The sequence below is a fragment of the Saccostrea cucullata genome, unplaced genomic scaffold, assembly GCF_032062105.1.
Source record: "Saccostrea cucullata isolate Sc308-1 unplaced genomic scaffold, CSIRO_AGI_Scuc_v1 ctg315, whole genome shotgun sequence".
NCBI lineage: Eukaryota > Metazoa > Mollusca > Bivalvia > Ostreida > Ostreidae > Saccostrea > Saccostrea cuccullata.
Window position 1 is genome coordinate 177,662 of NW_026930873.1, and position 18,562 is coordinate 196,223.

At 33.0% G+C, this 18,562-nt stretch overlaps 2 protein-coding genes across 3 annotated transcripts in view; both read right to left on the minus strand.

Moving 5' to 3' along the window:
- LOC134230381 (serine/threonine-protein kinase NIM1-like) overlaps positions 1-18,562 on the minus strand; it is an 85,872-nt gene that overhangs the window by 3,680 nt on the left and 63,630 nt on the right. For both annotated transcript variants that reach the window (XM_062712168.1, XM_062712167.1), the window contains exons 2-3: positions 12,105-12,544; positions 8,643-8,911 (exon numbers count right to left, since the gene is read on the minus strand). In XM_062712168.1, coding sequence (XP_062568152.1) covers positions 8,643-8,911; positions 12,105-12,351 — 516 coding nt within the window. In that variant the 5' untranslated portion in view covers positions 12,352-12,544. The remainder of the gene's footprint in view (positions 1-8,642; positions 8,912-12,104; positions 12,545-18,562) is intronic.
- Positions 4,002-7,031, minus strand: LOC134230379 (uncharacterized). The gene has a single exon (XM_062712161.1). It carries the CDS (start codon positions 6,909-6,911, stop codon positions 4,719-4,721), a length of 2,193 nt encoding a protein of 730 aa, XP_062568145.1. The 5' UTR covers positions 6,912-7,031; the 3' UTR covers positions 4,002-4,718.

Consider the following 18,562-nt stretch of genomic DNA (forward strand, 5'->3'; position numbering starts at 1 on the left):
TCATTTCTCAAGAAAGGTTTAATCAGAAATCTATATGTCTTCCATTCGATGTTTAGCTCTATGATCTATATGACAATTACAAGCTGTATTTGAAGTGAGATACTGAAGTCATGTAATGTTTGCAACCCTGGTTATTAAATTATGGATTTTTAATTCTGTTCCACCCTCAACATAATCCCTAATAATGAATTAATTATCATGAAATCCAAGTTTGTCTAATCCTTTTGTCAATAATTAATATGTAAGATCAACATCCAAAATCACCTACAATAACCTGGTGTGTCATATTTATTAGCGGATATATGTTACCTGTATATCAAAGACAAATGTGAAATGATTGTCACTAATGATGATACACTTGTTAATCTCCCTTTCTACAAAGCACAAACAATTGGAAAGGATATATATCTCAACTTTGATTTGAATTTATGCAAATAAAAGAATCTCAGATTGTAAAACAACCCTCTTACCCAAAAACATATATACAGTAAAACATGCTTAAAACCAGGTGCCAGGGATGGACAATTTTCCTTTGTTATATACAGTAAGCATAATTTTCTTAAATCAGTGTCAAGTTTATAATACATGTATATATATTATAAAGTCACAGGGAATGAAAAACACTTCATTAATGTAAGTGTCAATTCGTAATACATGTTAAAACATGCGTGTTCGCCAAAACCATGTTTTACTGTATGCCTATTGTGAGTATAGTTGTAAGTTACATTCAAGTGTAGGATTTTTTGTTGATTGAATCACTCCAGCTTTACAACAGTATTTTTTTTCCTTGCAAAGCAACTCCACCACTCATTCTTTTATAACTCATTAAAGTCTCCTCAATCAAGGATGCCCAGGAGCAAATTTCAATTGGTTTTATTTGGCTAACAGAATCTCAAAGATAACACCTACATCTTGGATAAATGTGGGTGACATTAATTTTAGTTCATATGATTGAATCTTTGTACTAATTAGTTTATAGCACTCTGTGGGTTCTAAACATACATCAAATTATTGGTAGATATCAAATAAGACTTATTAAAATGGTGCTTATATAAGGCTACATGTAATTTATTTATTGTTGGCAGATGCCCATGGTGTACGAAATAAGTTTCCATGAAAAAAAATATACAGTCTACACATCAGGGTTTTCCTGTAACCTTTCATGAAACTAATAAATATTCCTAATATAGATATTTTTATTGTTTGGTCATTATTAAAAAATTAATGAAATTTAAATTTACTTAAATGAGTCCCATTTACCCAGAGTTTGTTTAGTAACAGACCATATAATAGTGGTAAATGGGGAGCAATAACAAATATTCATTTTGTAGAGTAGCCAGAGCTTTTAAACGTCGATATTTCAATTTGAATTCCACTTCAAACATTGATATTATTTGAGAACACTTTTGACATTGATAAGGACTTGGGGTCCGACAAACAATTTATTTGTCAAGGAATATTTGTTTACTCATGAAATTTGAAGGCATGAAAATTCTTCAAAATTTGTATTCTGTCTGTGGTCGATAATAGACTGTTGTATATATGAACACCTGAAATATGTGTGCAGTCACTAAGGAGAGAGTTCAAGAAAAGTTAAACTCATAACGATCAATTATTTCCTATAGCTTATTCAACATAATCGAAAATGGCTAGTCTTTTTGTTAATTTTAAGAAATTAAATATTGTTTAAGGGAGATGGTTCAAATAGTTGGGGGAGGTAACTGCATGGTAACATTAATTATACATGTATTTGAACAATATGAAGAGGACCCGAAAAAGTGCAATTTTGTTACATCATAACAAAGTTGAAACTGTGTAATTTAACACGACTACTTGGTATTTGACTTTGACATAATTTATTCAAGTCTGTATTTACTTTGAATAAAAAGTCATTATAACAATCTGTTATCAATAAAAACTTTATATTAAAGGCAAAAAAAACACGTTTAATATCGATAGTTGACTGGAAATTATCCAGATACTTTTCACACACTTTTTGGAAATATTCAAAGAATATTTATTTCAAAGTTTTTAAGATAATTTTATTTCAGAACTCTTGAAAACACAGTTTATGTCTAGGTTGAGATTGTCATTATGATAATTATTTTTTAATCCTGCAACCACTTCTTGCATTGACTGACCTAAGATGTATGATCCAATAAAACAAAGTGATATATTCCGATGCCTTTAAAAGCATCAGTTGTGATGTCATCTACATGTATATTCAAGCCATCTCCTCATTATACCGTATAAGTGGAAATTTTAGCAAGACACAAAGAAATACACACGCTAACTCTCGATTCCTGCCTACATTTTGGAACCATTTAATTCAATATAAATAGCAATTTGGCCATAAAATCTTTGTTTGATACAAAGAACAGTTCAATGTAATTGAATAATTGTCTTAATACCAGTGCTAAACAGTAAATTATCCATAATTCCAGCTCTTGAAAAAAGGGGGGGTTGACGATATTTTCCTCTAAAATCGGAGTTTCAAGCATCACCATATTTTGAACTAGTCTTGGAAATGATTAAATGTTCCTTATATCTTTTCTAATGTTTTAGACAAATAAATAAAACATAAATATATCAATAAAATATCATGTTTCAGATGTAAATCGCTTTGAAATTGGTGGAAAATAAGCATTTTTATCGTTTTTTGTCAATAAACATATGTTCCCCCCCCCGTGTCACACAAAAAGCTTTGGTATGAATTCGTGAAATAACATTCCAAATTACCTGTAAAAAGGAATTTTTGTGACACGGGGGGGAAAGATGCTTTAAAAATATTTTCCGTTGATTTCTATAGTGAAAAACACGTTTTACCAAAATTTTAGAGTTATCTCTCTTTGTTTTCCCAAATAAGTAATGTTTTATGAAAATCCATATAATTATCTATAAAAATATTAAAATTTAATCGAATATGTTAACTTTTGAAAATTGACTTGGAGGTAGGCAGGAGAACAATACTATCGTTCGCAGTTCTTTAGCGATTTGTCTTTAAAATATGGTATTTTATTTTTAACAAGAAGTACGTAATTTTAGCGATATGAAAATGCTCACTAATAGAGCTACTGCAAATAAAAGACAGTTTATTTTTAGCGATATTTAATTTTAGCGATCTCAGAACCTTTGCTAATAATGCCAAAATTAAATCCTCGCTAAAAATTCTACTGTTATGGTAGTTTCAACTTGAAAATAGCTTGTTTTGGATGTCAGATGTAAAACTGTGTTGCAGGATATACAAAATCAATGAGAATTGTCTTGAAATTAATAAAGCAATATTTGGGCTCAGGTCAAAACTGTGAGGGAGGGCAAAAATTGGCAAGCCTGCATGGTTCTTTATCCTCACCCAGACAGTAATCTTGTATTTTACATGTAGATTAAAGACTTGTACACTATGATAATCACTGATCAATTTAAAAGTTAAATATAAACCCCACATGGACCAATGCTGAGACATAAAAATTGTCAATACCATTAGCAGGATAAGAAAATGTAATATAAAAATTACTACCATATAATCCCTATTAACCGCCCTGCCCCTTTAAGCGCCCCCTTAGGTCTTTTTCCATTGTCAGGAAATAAGGGCCCCCTGTCAAGAATTGTATCAAAAGTCTACCAAAATTTGAAGGAAGTGAAAACAAAACTTGTTTATTATCCAATTTCTTGGTGGAAAATGATACATTTAGCATAATCTGGGTGGATTATCTTCATTTAAAGTGTAACGTTTTCGCCGTTACGAGTTCGTAAGATAGGATAAAATAATTATTTTATTAGAAAATTGGTATTTGTAATGTATATGCCTGGTCACGGCTAATATCTGGTCTTATAATTTCTGGTAGCGAAATTATGAATAAACCTGGTAGCGGTCTTTTACTAAAGAAATAAACTCAAAGCTAATAAAGTTTTCAAAAATTATATTCTGTTATTCCAAAATTTAATAATGATAGTCAATAAATTAACAAACAATTTATATTTCAAAAATATGGTCACACGCGTACAACGTCACTTGCTAGATTCAAATAATTCCCCAAATTTCAGATAAAATTAAAGTAAATTTCTACTACGAAATTTCCTAAATATAAATAAATAAATTATCACAAATTCCAATTAAATTACCTGGACATTTCACAATATTAGTCTGGTAGCGACTATAATCAGGTCATATAAATCCACAAGGGCTGACACTTCCAAAATAACTCTTAAAATATTTTTACGTCCGTCTACTAACATCTAAAAATCCCAACTCACTTCTAAAACAAAACGTTAACACAAAGTGACGTCGCACGACCCAACGTGACGTTATAAACCGCGAATTCGCGACACATTCTAGGTAAGACTTGTACATAATTTCCCGCGACCGGAAGTAATGGAAAACGAAAGTAAACATGTGAAATGACAGAATGACTTATAAATAAGGTAAAAACAATGATGTACAACATGTTTAAATGTAATATAAACATACAATAATGATGAACGAGTCTTCCGGTCGGATTAAATTACAACCACAAATAGATATACACACATTTCAAATATATACACAGTCAAAATCGTTACATCACCCCCTCACTACAAAAGATTCGTCCTCGAATCTTGGGGATAAAAATGATTTTGCACATGTAATAAATTCATCAACAAATACAATCTTCATAACATTTACAAATACAAACAATTTATGTTACCATGAATCCACTAACCAACTGTTCAACAACAGTTCAATAACACACAAAAACAATGTGATATACAATTTCATGTAATGCTCCGTCTTGTTCCCAACAGTGGAATACTTCTGAGGAATTCCTAAATCCATTGAACTGCGATTCCGAGATTTGAGAAGTTTCACCTACCCTCTTCTCACTGACGGCTGGTGAATCCCTTGAGCTTGTGCTGGTATCTTCTTGTATGGGTGTACTAGCATATGCCCTTCTCTGAGGAGAAGTGGCCAACATCTGAACGGCTTCATTCCACCGAGACTGCATCATGTACTGTAGCTTCATTAGAATCTCTGACTTTTGCGACTCTAGTTTCTGATTGACAATATGAAGAGATATAATTTCATTCCTCTGCTCTTGCAATTTTTCCTCGTATTCCAGTGTAAGCTTTCGGAACTCCTCTTCCCTATTCTTCTGATCGCTGTGGTACTTGGCCTTGTTTCGCTCCATGTCTCTGGTGTACCTCTGATTTAGTTCTTTAATCTGCTGTCTGTGATTCTGTAGTAGTTCAGTCTTTGATTCTTCAGTCTTTCTATGAATTTCCGCTCTCTGATCTGCAAGCTTTTTCTCAATCTTGGATTGTAACTCAGTTTTTAGATTCCTCCATGAACTCTCAAACTTAGCCTCCATAATGCCCATTTCCACCTTCATACTCTCCTTTTCCCTGATGGCTGCGTTCAGCTCCATCTGATAATTTCTATTCTCCGTCTGGAGGGAGTAGATATTTTCCTCCATGTCCTTACACAGAGTTAAAGCTTCTTCCGACTTCTTCCTCTCTTGATGCAGAACTTTCTGGTCGCTCTCGGACACTTCAGCCATTTTCTGTAACAGTTCCTGTTCTCTTTTTAACCAAGCTTCTTGCTCCAAGCGCAGTCGATCCTGAAGCTGTTGGACCTTTTTCTCGGCCGTGTCTCGAGCCTCTTTGAGATTTTCCCACTCCTGGTTAATCAGTTGAGTCTGCCTACACTCAGCATGCAGCATTTCCTCTGCATGGATACGAGCTCGCTCCTTCTCAGATATCTGAGTCTTTAATTTGTCAATTTCAATACTGACTCTGTTATTCATTCTGTTGGAGGAAATGCTTAATTTTCCCGACTGTAGATCAAATTTGCGTTTCCTACACTTGTTTTTAAAATGACCCAGTTTCCCACAATAGAAACATTTCTTTGTCTCATTTCGGTGATTTGAGAGATCTGATTGCGAGACACTGGTCTTCGAATTTTCACTAATTACAAACAGGTTTTGATAGCTGCAGTCACAACTCTCTTGCTGGTGACGCAAATATGGAGTATTTGTGTACTTCCGATTTCTGCTTATTTTGAAATCTTCAAATTTCAACGCGAGGTTCAACGCTTCGTCAATATTTTCGGACGCGCTCTGACAAATTGCCCATTCCATATCTTGGTCATGTAAGGCATCGCGGAAACATTTATATGCCAAAGTATCCCTAACTTCACCCGGGGCTGTGGGATAAGCAAGTCTGGCTAATCGTTTTATATCTTGGGCTAATTCAGGGAGGCTTTCGTCTCTTTTCCGATACCGGCTATTCATTTCTGCGCGGTACATTTCAGTTTGATTCTTTGGTTCGAAGCGAGTTTGGAGAACAAATTTTAACTCATAATAATCTTCAAGCTGATGGGGTCTAAGATCAGTCATAACACTTCTGGCTGAGCCTCTCAAACAAGCTGCTAACTGTAGAGCCTTAATCTCACTGGACCAGTTATTTAACCGACATACAATTTCAAACTGAGTGATAAAGTCTGTCCAACTAGATCTGCCGTCATAAGTGTCGGGTTTTGCTCTGACAGTCTGTCGAGTCTGGTTTTGATTTTCATAATTTGGTCTGAACGGATTAAAATCCGATGGTCTATCTAAAACATTATGAGGGTGTACCTGTGTTCGCGTATCGAACGAACGAAAACGTGACTGGTTTGCGTCACTGGGCAGAGTATGTCTATGGTCATCAGGCTCACTCACTCTGTCAATCGTTCTGTAATCACTGTACTCACTTCTGCAGTCTGTCATGTCATGGTCTTTGTCAACCAAACGATCTAAAGTCTCTGTAAGTTTCTGTAACACAGTAGAAATATCACAAATCTGGGACTGCATAGAATTCATTTTAGTTTCCATATCAGGGCTTGGTTCACCCCCACCCTGGTCATTGGGGTTCACATTACTACCATGGGATTCTGCCATTTTATTTCACTGGGGAGAATCTAGCAAGTGTAAATTAAGAATAACAAATTTTCCTGCACAAATTAATTTTATCCTATCCCACCGCTGCCACCAAAATGTAACGTTTTCGCCGTTACGAGTTCGTAAGATAGGATAAAATAATTATTTTATTAGAAAATTGGTATTTGTAATGTATATGCCTGGTCACGGCTAATATCTGGTCTTATAATTTCTGGTAGCGAAATTATGAATAAACCTGGTAGCGGTCTTTTACTAAAGAAATAAACTCAAAGCTAATAAAGTTTTCAAAAATTATATTCTGTTATTCCAAAATTTAATAATGATAGTCAATAAATTAACAAACAATTTATATTTCAAAAATATGGTCACACGCGTACAACGTCACTTGCTAGATTCAAATAATTCCCCAAATTTCAGATAAAATTAAAGTAAATTTCTACTACGAAATTTCCTAAATATAAATAAATAAATTATCACAAATTCCAATTAAATTACCTGGACATTTCACAATATTAGTCTGGTAGCGACTATAATCAGGTCATATAAATCCACAAGGGCTGACACTTCCAAAATAACTCTTAAAATATTTTTACGTCCGTCTACTAACATCTAAAAATCCCAACTAACTTCTAAAACAAAACGTTAACACAAAGTGACGTCGCATGACCCAACGTGACGTTATAAACCGCGAAATCGCGACACATTCTAGGTAAGACTTGTACATAATTTCCCGCGACCGGAAGTAATGGAAAACGAAAGTAAACAATGTGAAATGACAGCATGACTTATAAATAAGGTAAAAACAATGATGTACAACATGTTTAAATGTAGTTTAAACATACAATAATGATGAGTAAATCTTCCGGTCGGAATAAATTACAACCACAAATAGATATACACACATTTCAAATATAAACACAGTCAAAATCGTTACAAAAGTATATTTTGGAGATTCTTTGAATTTATTTTTTTTTTCAAAATATTTTTTGAAGATAAGATATGATATTAAATATTACAAAGAGAATTACAAAATAACCGCCCCGTTTTCGCAATTTTCTAAGCACCCTGGGCGGTTAATAGGGATTATACGGTAGTGTAGGCTTGTAATTTTGTCCTTTCTTACCAATCCTGAAATCTACTCTATAAACGTAATCAGACAGTCATGGACTTCTAATAGAACTGTTATTGAAAAATCTTCCAGGAAACAGTATAACTATAATAAATAGATTTATTGCTTGTCATTCAATCTCCAATAAATCTTTATGCACTTATTTAATATATTTATTATACCTCTGTGAATTTTTTCTTTAAAAAAAAAGACAAATAAACCTGCTATTTTTTCTAACAGCCCCAACCATGGAATAGTTTTTGTACTATTAATGCCCATGGTGAGTTATCAAATTATTCTGTTTCCATCACTTTTTTTTATTTCGGAAATCTTCTGGTTTTATCCAAATTGTTATATAACACAATTAAAGTCAGCTTCCGTATAATATAACACCTATTTACTGACTATTCAGACAATAGCAAATTTATTGCCCCCCTTGATAGCAACTTTTTTCCTTGACTGACTTATGTGCCTCAGGAAATACATGTAGTTGCTGTCTTGGGGAACGATAAACTTGCTACTAGCTAGCTGTCATGAATAGCCAGTATATAGGTGTGTAATATATACCTACATCGTTTAAAAAGTTAAAAAGTAATTGTAAAAGCATTTTTGAGTGAACGTACCATATGCTGAACACCTGCTATAGTTTGAGCAAATATGTGTTTGGCTTCTGCCTCTGGAAATTTACCCTCGTTGGAGATCTTAGTGAAGAGTTCCCCACCCCCAGCGTACTCCATCACGATGTGGAGCTTAGCCAGGGTCTCCACCACTTCGTACAGACGGATAATATTGGGATGGTGGAGTCGTTCCATACTAGAGATTTCTCTTGACAAAAGTCGCTGAGTCTTCTGATCCAGCTTCGTTTTATCTAGGATCTTTATTGCAACTTTTTCTGAAAAAAATAAAGATAAAAAATTTAAGTTAATGAGGTTAATCACTGAATACTTGGTCAGGATTGACCAGTACAGTAAAAACATGGTTAAAGTGAACACACTTAAAATGAATTGATGCTTACAACGATGTGATTTTCATTCCTCATGACTTTATTAAACATTATTAACTAGACAGATATGATTACTACAATTGATATTAATTTTTTTTTATTAGTGATCATATTTTAAGTTTTACCAAAAATAGAAAAAAATTGGATGCAGTTTGTGAACTTTATATTAGAGTAAGCTAAGTGACAGGGAGAGATATTTGTTGCAAATAAAAAATAACCCCATTTACTTTGAACGTCAATGTGGAATTAAAGACCCCCCCAGTGACTTTGCTAATATTAAGTGGAAGCTATATTTAATAAGCAATTTGTCATTTATGGACCAACAAGAAGACATTGTGATTATGTGGGAGGGAGGTTCTCAAGTCATCAACAACTGTCCAGAGTCAGGGATAGTAAGAAGCCTTGCAACAAATCAGAAGACAACAAGGGCACTGCAAAGCGGAGCATCCCCTCTGAAAAAATGACCATATTTATAAATCAAGGGAGCATTCGACATCGACCCTGATGCAAATTATGTCAGCTCCAGAGCTGTTTCACACAAGACATAACTCAAAACAAACACACACACATGCTTGCATTACTAGATCCCCTCCAACTCCATTGAGAGGGGAAAACAAAATGTATCAAGTATCATCATGATGGCAACAAATCATTGGACTAAAAGGGTCAGGACAACACAAAAATGTTTAAATTACTATTATACAAGATGCATGTCAACAAATCTGTAGACTTTGAGCTTCAATTATCTTGACAACAAATCATTGGTATCATGGTAACGAAACTGTTGATAATTCTACAATCATTGTGGCAACAAATCTATCGACTACTATGCATTTACAAGTATCCTCCAACATTAAATCATTTAACCACAGTGCTGCATGGCAAATTGTATGAATTCTATAATAGAGCTCTGAAGCTTTGCTCTCTCAGTAAAGGTTATATGTACAGACAAATGAGGGATTAATAATTCAGGTACTATACCATGACCATTACTGCTTTTGTAAAGTAATTCATACCTACATATGTACAAGTATGTATTGGAATGAATGAATTGGTCAAAACATTGATAACTGACAAAACCATGAATAAACGATCATTTCATCTAATTAGCACATGCTGGACCATTAGAACCTCATCTTGGTGTCAATTTCTTTCCTAGACAAAAACAAGTTGGTTAACCTAGCTGCAATTTAGTACAGAAAAATCGGAAAAAATAATGTATTAAAAATTAAATTTGTTAAAGTACACCACCCTAATTAATACTGGTACTTCTAAGTAAAAATCAGTTAAAGGTCTTAATTTGTTTAAAATTGAGCAAAATAAAAATCAAAAAGGTTAATATCAAGGGAAATGTCAAGGTAAAAAATGTTGAAGCCATTGAAATTGAATAGCTTTTGTCAATACATGTACATGTATATACAAGTATACACATTTTGATAAGATTTACTTGAATACTTTCTCTGAAATTAGCTATTTAAAACACTAGATCAAAAGAAAGGCCAAGTTCAAAACATGCTACCGCAGTTGAATAGATCTAAACAATAGGTATTAATTAGTACATCAATATTGATTAAAATAGTCTAAAACTGTTTTTAATACTATATTTTAAAAAGTGAGGTCAAGGTCAAAGGAAAGGTCAAGGTAAAAAAAAAATATTGAAGCAGTTGAAAAGCTCAGTCTGATCAATATCCAGAAGCATTAATATAAAAACATCTAAGTTTATTTGAAATTGATTGAGCTATACACTTTAGTATGTGTCTAGGAAAGTGAAATCAAGGTCAAAGGAAAGATCAAATTCAAAAATGTTGATGCAGCTGAATTGCTCTCATCAGTATGTTTTTGCAAAATACCTCAAATAGTTTCATTGAAACTTATCTTGAAACTCAAAGTGTGAAGGAAGGACAGAGGGACAAGGCAATAAAGACAGACAAGACAAACACTATGCCCAAACCATATTCATGGTGGCCCGGCATAAAAACAATAAATCAATTTGGCATTATGCTGCAACTAAATTTTGAGTATAACACCACTAAGAGTGAAGGTTTTGCACAGATGAGAAAATTAGTTCATTGTAATCGGTCATTGTCATCGTTTCAAGCTACCGTTTGGAGTCTGCGTATAGCTCCCACCTCAAAGTGGCAGAGGATCATACATTTTGGCCATGGTTTGCGACAATGTGTCTAAATTGTAGGTTCTGGACAAAACCTAACACCTTAATTTGTCAATCATGCCTGTCCACAGTCAGAAACAACCCTTACAAGTAATATTTAACAGTTGTTCTTTCCTGTAACACCTGTAAAATTCACTTGTTGACTAGAATATAATACATTCACTGGAAAATTAAATCAATCTTCAAGGAATCAAATTTATGTTGAATTTTCCAATTTTGCATGGATGGTTGGCTGGTTGCAATGTTTTGTCATATGATATGCACTGCAATCAGTACTTTCTCATTTTTATGTAGTTTTCTAATGTATCAATAATTAAAATTTTTATCATGCTAGAGTCAGAAATGCAGAAATGAAGGCAACTAAAATTTGGCTATTAAAAGTGTAATGTTTTATCAATCTATTTAAATAGCTGATACAATTCCAGAAATAAATATACTTGTATAAATTAACATATAAACGAGCTAGCTAGGAGTTGCTTGCTTTCTGAATGCAGGTGATATGTACCATTCACCAAATTGAAGATTGAATAGAAATTACTCCTTCTACCCTTCCCTGCATCTAAAAAATCCCATACAGTATTTATAAATAATTAATAAAATATAAGTATGAAGACCAGTAATGATCATTACAGTTAATGTAATATTGGTCAAAAATCCAATTTTCAACATAGGTCCTTCTGGCTATATTCATTGGCAATAACATTGCTTTGATAGAACAAAGCATATTTGTCACATCAGTAACCAAACGTAAAGATATTGGATTAATAAAAGTCATAGTCCGTATTGGGTAGTTTCTACTGAATGGACACCAAGTCACCTGACCTTGGTACATACCCCATTAATACACTGCATGACACAGCATAATCAATAACCAGACCAATTAATGATCATTGAAGAACAAGTAATGACTACCTTTTGTTAGTGCATGAATGCCCATTTTGACTTGAGAAAAATTTCCACTTCCGAGTTCTCCTCGAATCCGATAAAATCCAATCCTCTTTCCGAGAGTGATTTCCTTCAGACATTTTTGATCATTAGATAAATCATTAGACAATCGTTCGTACGGAGTTAATCTGCGTTCTTTGGCTCTTTCGTCTTCCTCTCCACCATCTTGTACAAATCCCCCATCGCCATTGGGCATTTCACTGATGTCTTTCATAATTCTATACCCTCGACATAGAATCCAAGATATTTATTAAACTCCCAGACATTTTCGTAAAACTGATCCCTTGCATTGATGATTTACTGCTTTACGTAGTGAGTGACTCAATTATCACAACTGCAAAAGATCCAATTATCAACTCAGTTTGATCTGTGGTGTTGAAAAATTAACACTTCTTCATCAGCAGAACCTGAAAGAAAACGATGACAATCAATATATATATATACATCATATATCTTTTCCTCCCATATCAATCAAAAATTTTTCCTCTTATCTTGTCAAATCACAACACCCCACCAACCTCCCCCAACCCCCCAGAATACGACCTTGATTTATCAATGTTGAGTGCAGTAAGTCTCCATGTACTATCCTAGCCTAGAGCCCACAACATTGTCTAAAGGATTACCTTCATCTTGGACTCTATTTTAATTTAAACACACTCATTACCATAACAACAAATTTGAAAAAAAAAGCCATCTTAAATCATGCCAAGAAAAGATACAGAACTTCAAAGAAGACTTTAGCTCTTTTTTTAAAGATAATTGGAAATTTGAAGTTCTCTGCATTTAGACTTCAAAGAGATAGTCTGATTTAGTATCAGTATGATAGCTAAGGCAGTAAAATTCCAGCCAACATCCTGTATTAGGGCTGAAGGTCTGGATACAGCCCCGCACATATCTAGAATGGAACTCGAGAGATTTTTTGGTAATTCAGAAATTAATAGTTAAACAGTTTGCTTAACTGGGTCAACTAAAAAAGACTAAAATGGTATATGGTCTAATAAAATTACTAGAATTCCTTTTAGAACTGAGCTAACAAACTGAAACCCCAGCCCCCTCTCACCCATGTGAGTAAAATGGCAGATTTCATTTTATTTTGGCTGTGGGAAACTCTCCACGTGACTGTTCAAAATATGAAATAGGTAAAAATAACCTATGTAACAGTTACTATGTATAAAGTGAAAGTCTTATTGAAGGAAATAGTTGCTTTCAGTGGACTAGGAGGAGTTGCTGGAAAGAGACTCCAGACAATGTAAAATACTCTATACAGGGAAATTTTTGCCCCAGTTTTATTTTCGCCCCTTTCGCCCTACCCTCTATTGGGCGAATTTAAAATGGGCCGAATTCAAAGATTACAGTATCATTTCTTAAACAAAACTATAAGTGGGTGTATTTAAAACGGGGCAAAATTGTTTTCAATCTTGAAAGGGCGAAAATAACACGGGCGAAAATAACCCTGTATACAGTAAGACATAACACTCTCACTAGAGAATGAAGAATCTGTGACGGATTCTTTAAATTTCAGTGATATTATGACATATGATTAAAAGATTATTAAATTATAAATACATGAATCATAAAATTCAATCTTTCTCCCATATCAGAAATTTCTCTCAATGCATCTTCAGTTATTTAAATTTAATACATATATTAAAATGTTCCAGAATTCATTTCAAATATTGTATTATATCCTATAGAAGAGACAAACAATACACATTTAGTAATAATGTTAAGAAAATAAGGTCTACCTGGTACGAAAATTGCTGCACATTTTTATTTTAAAGTTACAACAAATAAATTAAGTGCAAACGAATGCATATAATTAACGTCAATATCTTTTCTTTTCAAGACAGGTTTTAAAAGTGAATTTTAATAGGCTGTCATGAATATCTGCAGGTATGTCAGATCAAAACAGCAGTGAATTAAACTCAATCAATAAAGATTGAATCCCCCTTTCTAATCCTTGCACCCCCCCCACCACACCCCCATCCCCAACTACTTCATACAAAAATTAGCAGGTCTACATTGATCTGGAAAATTTTCACTGAATGCACTGGTACTCTTTACATTATGTTACCAATCACTTTTAAAAGTTGTTAATCAAATAGTTAAAAATTACAAATACTGGTGTTGTAAATATTCAATATTTTGATTATTTTGGTATAAAAATAACAAATATTGTAATTGAGAAGCAAATTGTTTTAAATATTGCAATATTAAGGTAAAGTGATACATGTATTATATCATTAAATTAATACTATTCATAACTTAATTAACCACTGGAAAACCAAAAAAAAAGTGACAAGAACAAACGTCTCAGATAGCTAGGATACCGACAATTATGGTTAAAGTGTAACATCTAGACACAATATAACAAATACTGACCCAAAGGAAAGCAAACCATCACATGGAGTAGCGTAAAATCACACTAGGAGTTCTAGATCGTCCCCTGACTGCATAGTTGCACTAGGAGACAGCCAAAACATCCAAACGAAATACAACAATTTATTAATACATAAAGCCAAACACGTTTAAATGGCCCTGTTTTGTCTAAATATATCACTGTGGATCGCAACTTAATCACACAATAGTTCATAGCACTTGTGCACAACATTAAAGGGCCTCTGTGCACTATTGTATTTCAATTTTTCTTCAGTGTACTTTTGTAAGACCAGAAAAAACTTGTCCACATTCTGACTATAAAGTCATCGCACCCCAATCTCCGTTACACTGCATCTGCGTTTAAAAATGAATTAGAACAGTGCCATTTACTCGCAGCGTTAAACATGTATAATTCAATAATTGGTCTTAGAGGGCTCAATGGTCTGATACACAATAACCTATTATGAATGTATTACTTGTATAAGCATTACCTTTAAAAATTTCTCCCAGGTCTGGATTTTGGTACTAATTTGTGCTAAGAAAACATTTTGAGTTTAAATGTCACTATGTTTCCATACCTAGCTGTGTGGTTCTTTAAATAAATCATATCTATAGATTGTGTCAATTTTAGATAAATTCTGACAGGGCACAGCAATAATAAATTAAAATCAATATTTCAAGTCTTATTAATAATTGAATAGAAACAATTTCAGGTAAATCATTTATTTCATGGAGTCAAAATTTTGTGGTTTGAGGAAAAAATAATATTTCAAATGGATTTGATTTTGTGAATGAAGAATTGACTTGTATCATTATATATTTACATCCACTGAATATTTTTTCCTTTATTTCTTAAGAAAACCCATTGCATTAATCACTGCATGAACTACATTAGGGATGTTGCCTGTTCAGATTTCTTGATCAGTGGCTGTTCCATCAATGAAACGAATAAAGACATTCGCATCATTAATACAATAATTAATCTTTTTAACCCTACGTTAAATGATTATTTAAAGAGATATAAATATAAACAATAAAATGTCTTTCTTTGTTTGTTATTACTGGAATTAATGGTCGCAGCTATTGCAGAAAAAATTTACATAACCCGCTTACGCATGTATACTTATGTATTTTTTCTGCAACAGCTGCTTCCGTTAATTCCAGTAATAACAAACAAAGAAAGCATTGACATTTTATTGTTTAAATATAAAATTTCATATATTTCTTTGGGACATATGAATTTGTTGGTCAGACTCTTCTTTACCACAAAATCAATGAAAATTAACCCCCCCTCCCCCTTCCAAAAAAGTGATTTCACAGTATGTAGTTTTTTTGGGGGTGTGTGCTTGTTTTTTTTTTAGCAATTCAAATTAAAGTTAGAAAATGAACATTTTAAGTCAATAGGATTTATACCTTAAACCTTTAACCTTTATACCATTGCTCTACTGATTAAAAGAACAGTATTATTAACAGTATTACTTTTCTCCTGGCAATAAAAGCCAGTCAGATTAAAATCTGATTAGAAAGTCCTTGTCCTTGAAGACATCAACTCATTTTTCTTTGAAAGATGTTTCCTTTCAAAGTACACTTGTCTAATCCATGCAACCAGCATTGGTTCCAAATAGACAACATTTCAAAAAAATTATAAAGTACCGAAAGATACTTGAAGTTTGCATCATGTTAGGCAAGACTTCAGAATACACAACATCCAGAATAGACAAGTTTTACTGTAATATACTAAAAATTCACCTTTTCATTCACAAAAACTTTATTTTCCTGTTATTGCATAAAAATGTTATTACTTTAGAACCTTCAACAGTTTAGTGCTTTAAAAACTGCAAAGTGTTTCTGGGTATATAAAAAAGCTGATATCGAGACAAATTGCTTTAACAACTATCAGTACGATAATATTGTTAGAGTATCTCATATCTTGTCATGAAAAACTATAAAGAAGCATAAATTATTTTAAATGTAACTTGTGCAGTTCATGTATAACCAAGTATATATCCAAGTGTCCAGAAGCTTCAAAGCTGAGTTATTCAAATATCTGTTCCTATTTGCATCTCTGTAATTTAATGAATTAAAGTCATAAACACTAAACATACTTAGCCCAAGGAAGCAGCCAGTTTACCATCTTCTAGTACATACTATGAGGGTAAAAAAGGTTTTATTTTGCCAAAATACGGACAATGCCAGGTACATATAAGCCAGGTATCAGCCATGCAAAAAAGACATAAATCTCACCTGAACAATGCCGTGTTAAGGACTTCACACCTAAAAGAAGTGGCTTATAGCAGACAAAAAAATCCCAGTCTTAAAATTAACAGCAGACGAAAATCAATTAATTGCTTTTAAGACCGAATTGCAGAGAATGACATCCGTAATGCACATGAATTTCTTAAAGAGATGGACAAATTGTTTTTGTCAGGGAATAGATCACTAAAGGACAAAAAAACACACAAATCTGAATTTAAAGCACAAACTAAATCATTTTTAATGGACTTTTGACTAATGAGATATAATACTTTGAATACTAAATGAGAACACAGAAAAGAATGAGAGCCTTTCCTGTATGGAGTGGGGAAGGGAATACATGTACAATTGGGGATTAAAACTCTATTAAACAGTTGTTTTAACTACAAAAAACAATCAAGTTAAAAAATTTTTTTTACTTTATACTTAATTGTTATATTAATGAAAATAAAAATCTATTCCATTACGATTTGGGATACTATACATGTATATTCCAAGTCCAATGTATCCTTTATAAAACATTTAGATAACAAGCTAATTCAGAGAATTCGTGTCCCCCGCTTAGGGAAAAAGTTGGATCCCCCTGACTGAATTTGTAGAATTATTAAATTATACATGTATACTGAAGCAAATAAAATACATTTATGTCAATATGCATATAAAGATTTGATTGCTTATTCTTTATTATGTGTATAGAAGATTCTTTTTATATGGAATATTTATCACACTGTAATGATGATTTTATGACCTCATAAATTTTTCATTTCACATGCTGAATACTATCATTTAGTAAAAAAAAAAAAAAAAAAAGAAAAGTATTCAAAAAAAAAAAAAAAACAAGAGGCCCAAGGGCCTTGAATCGCTCTTCTGATAAATTGTACAATCTATCATTTCTATTTGAAGCCTCTAGCCCTAAGTATCCTAAGACCCAAGTTGCATCAACTGACAAAGTTTGATGATTCTTAGCCAATTAGGACTGAAGATATTTTAATAATAAAGCTATAAAAAACCATAAGTACGTCACAGTGACCTACTTTAAGATTGAAGTTTTCTGAGGACTCAAGATGCATTAATAGACAAAGATTGAAGATTCTAAGTCAATAAGTATTTGAGATATTTAAAAGTAGGTCACCGTGACCTACTTTTTTGTCTACATTCTTTGAAAACCAAAGATACATCAACTGACAAAGTTTGATGATTCTAAGCCAATAAGTACCTGAGATATTCAAAAGTAGGTCACCATGACCTACTTTTTGGTCCACATTCTCCAAAAACCAAAGATTCCCCAACTGACAAAGTTTAACAATTCTCTAGGTCAACCAGCACTTGAGATATGAAGATAGCCATAAATGTCAAAAGTAGGTCAAGGTGATGTAATTTTTGGTTTGCGATCCCCGAAAACTCAAGTTGCATCAACTGACAAAGTTTGATGATTCTAAGCCGATATGTACCTGATATACTTAAATATACCCATAAAATGTCAAAAGTAGGTCACCATGACCTATTTCTTTGTCTACATCCTTGGAAAACCCAAAATGCATCTACTGACAAAGTCTAATTATTCTAAGCCAATAAGTATTCAAGATACTTAAATATAGCCATATAATGTCAAAAGTAGGTCACTGCCACCTAATTTTTGTAGACGATTTTCGAAAACCCAAGATACATCAACAGACAAAGTTTGATGATTATAAGCCAATAAGTACCTGAGATATTCAAAAGTAGGTCACCATGACCTACTTTTCGTTCGACATTCTCTAAAAACCAAAGATGCATCAACAAACAAAGTTTGA

Bases quoted from the DNA above. Each gene is read 5' to 3' on its own strand.
- LOC134230379 (XM_062712161.1), bottom strand. From the start codon at position 6,911: ATGGCAGAATCCCATGGTAGTAATGTGAACCCCAATGACCAGGGTGGG.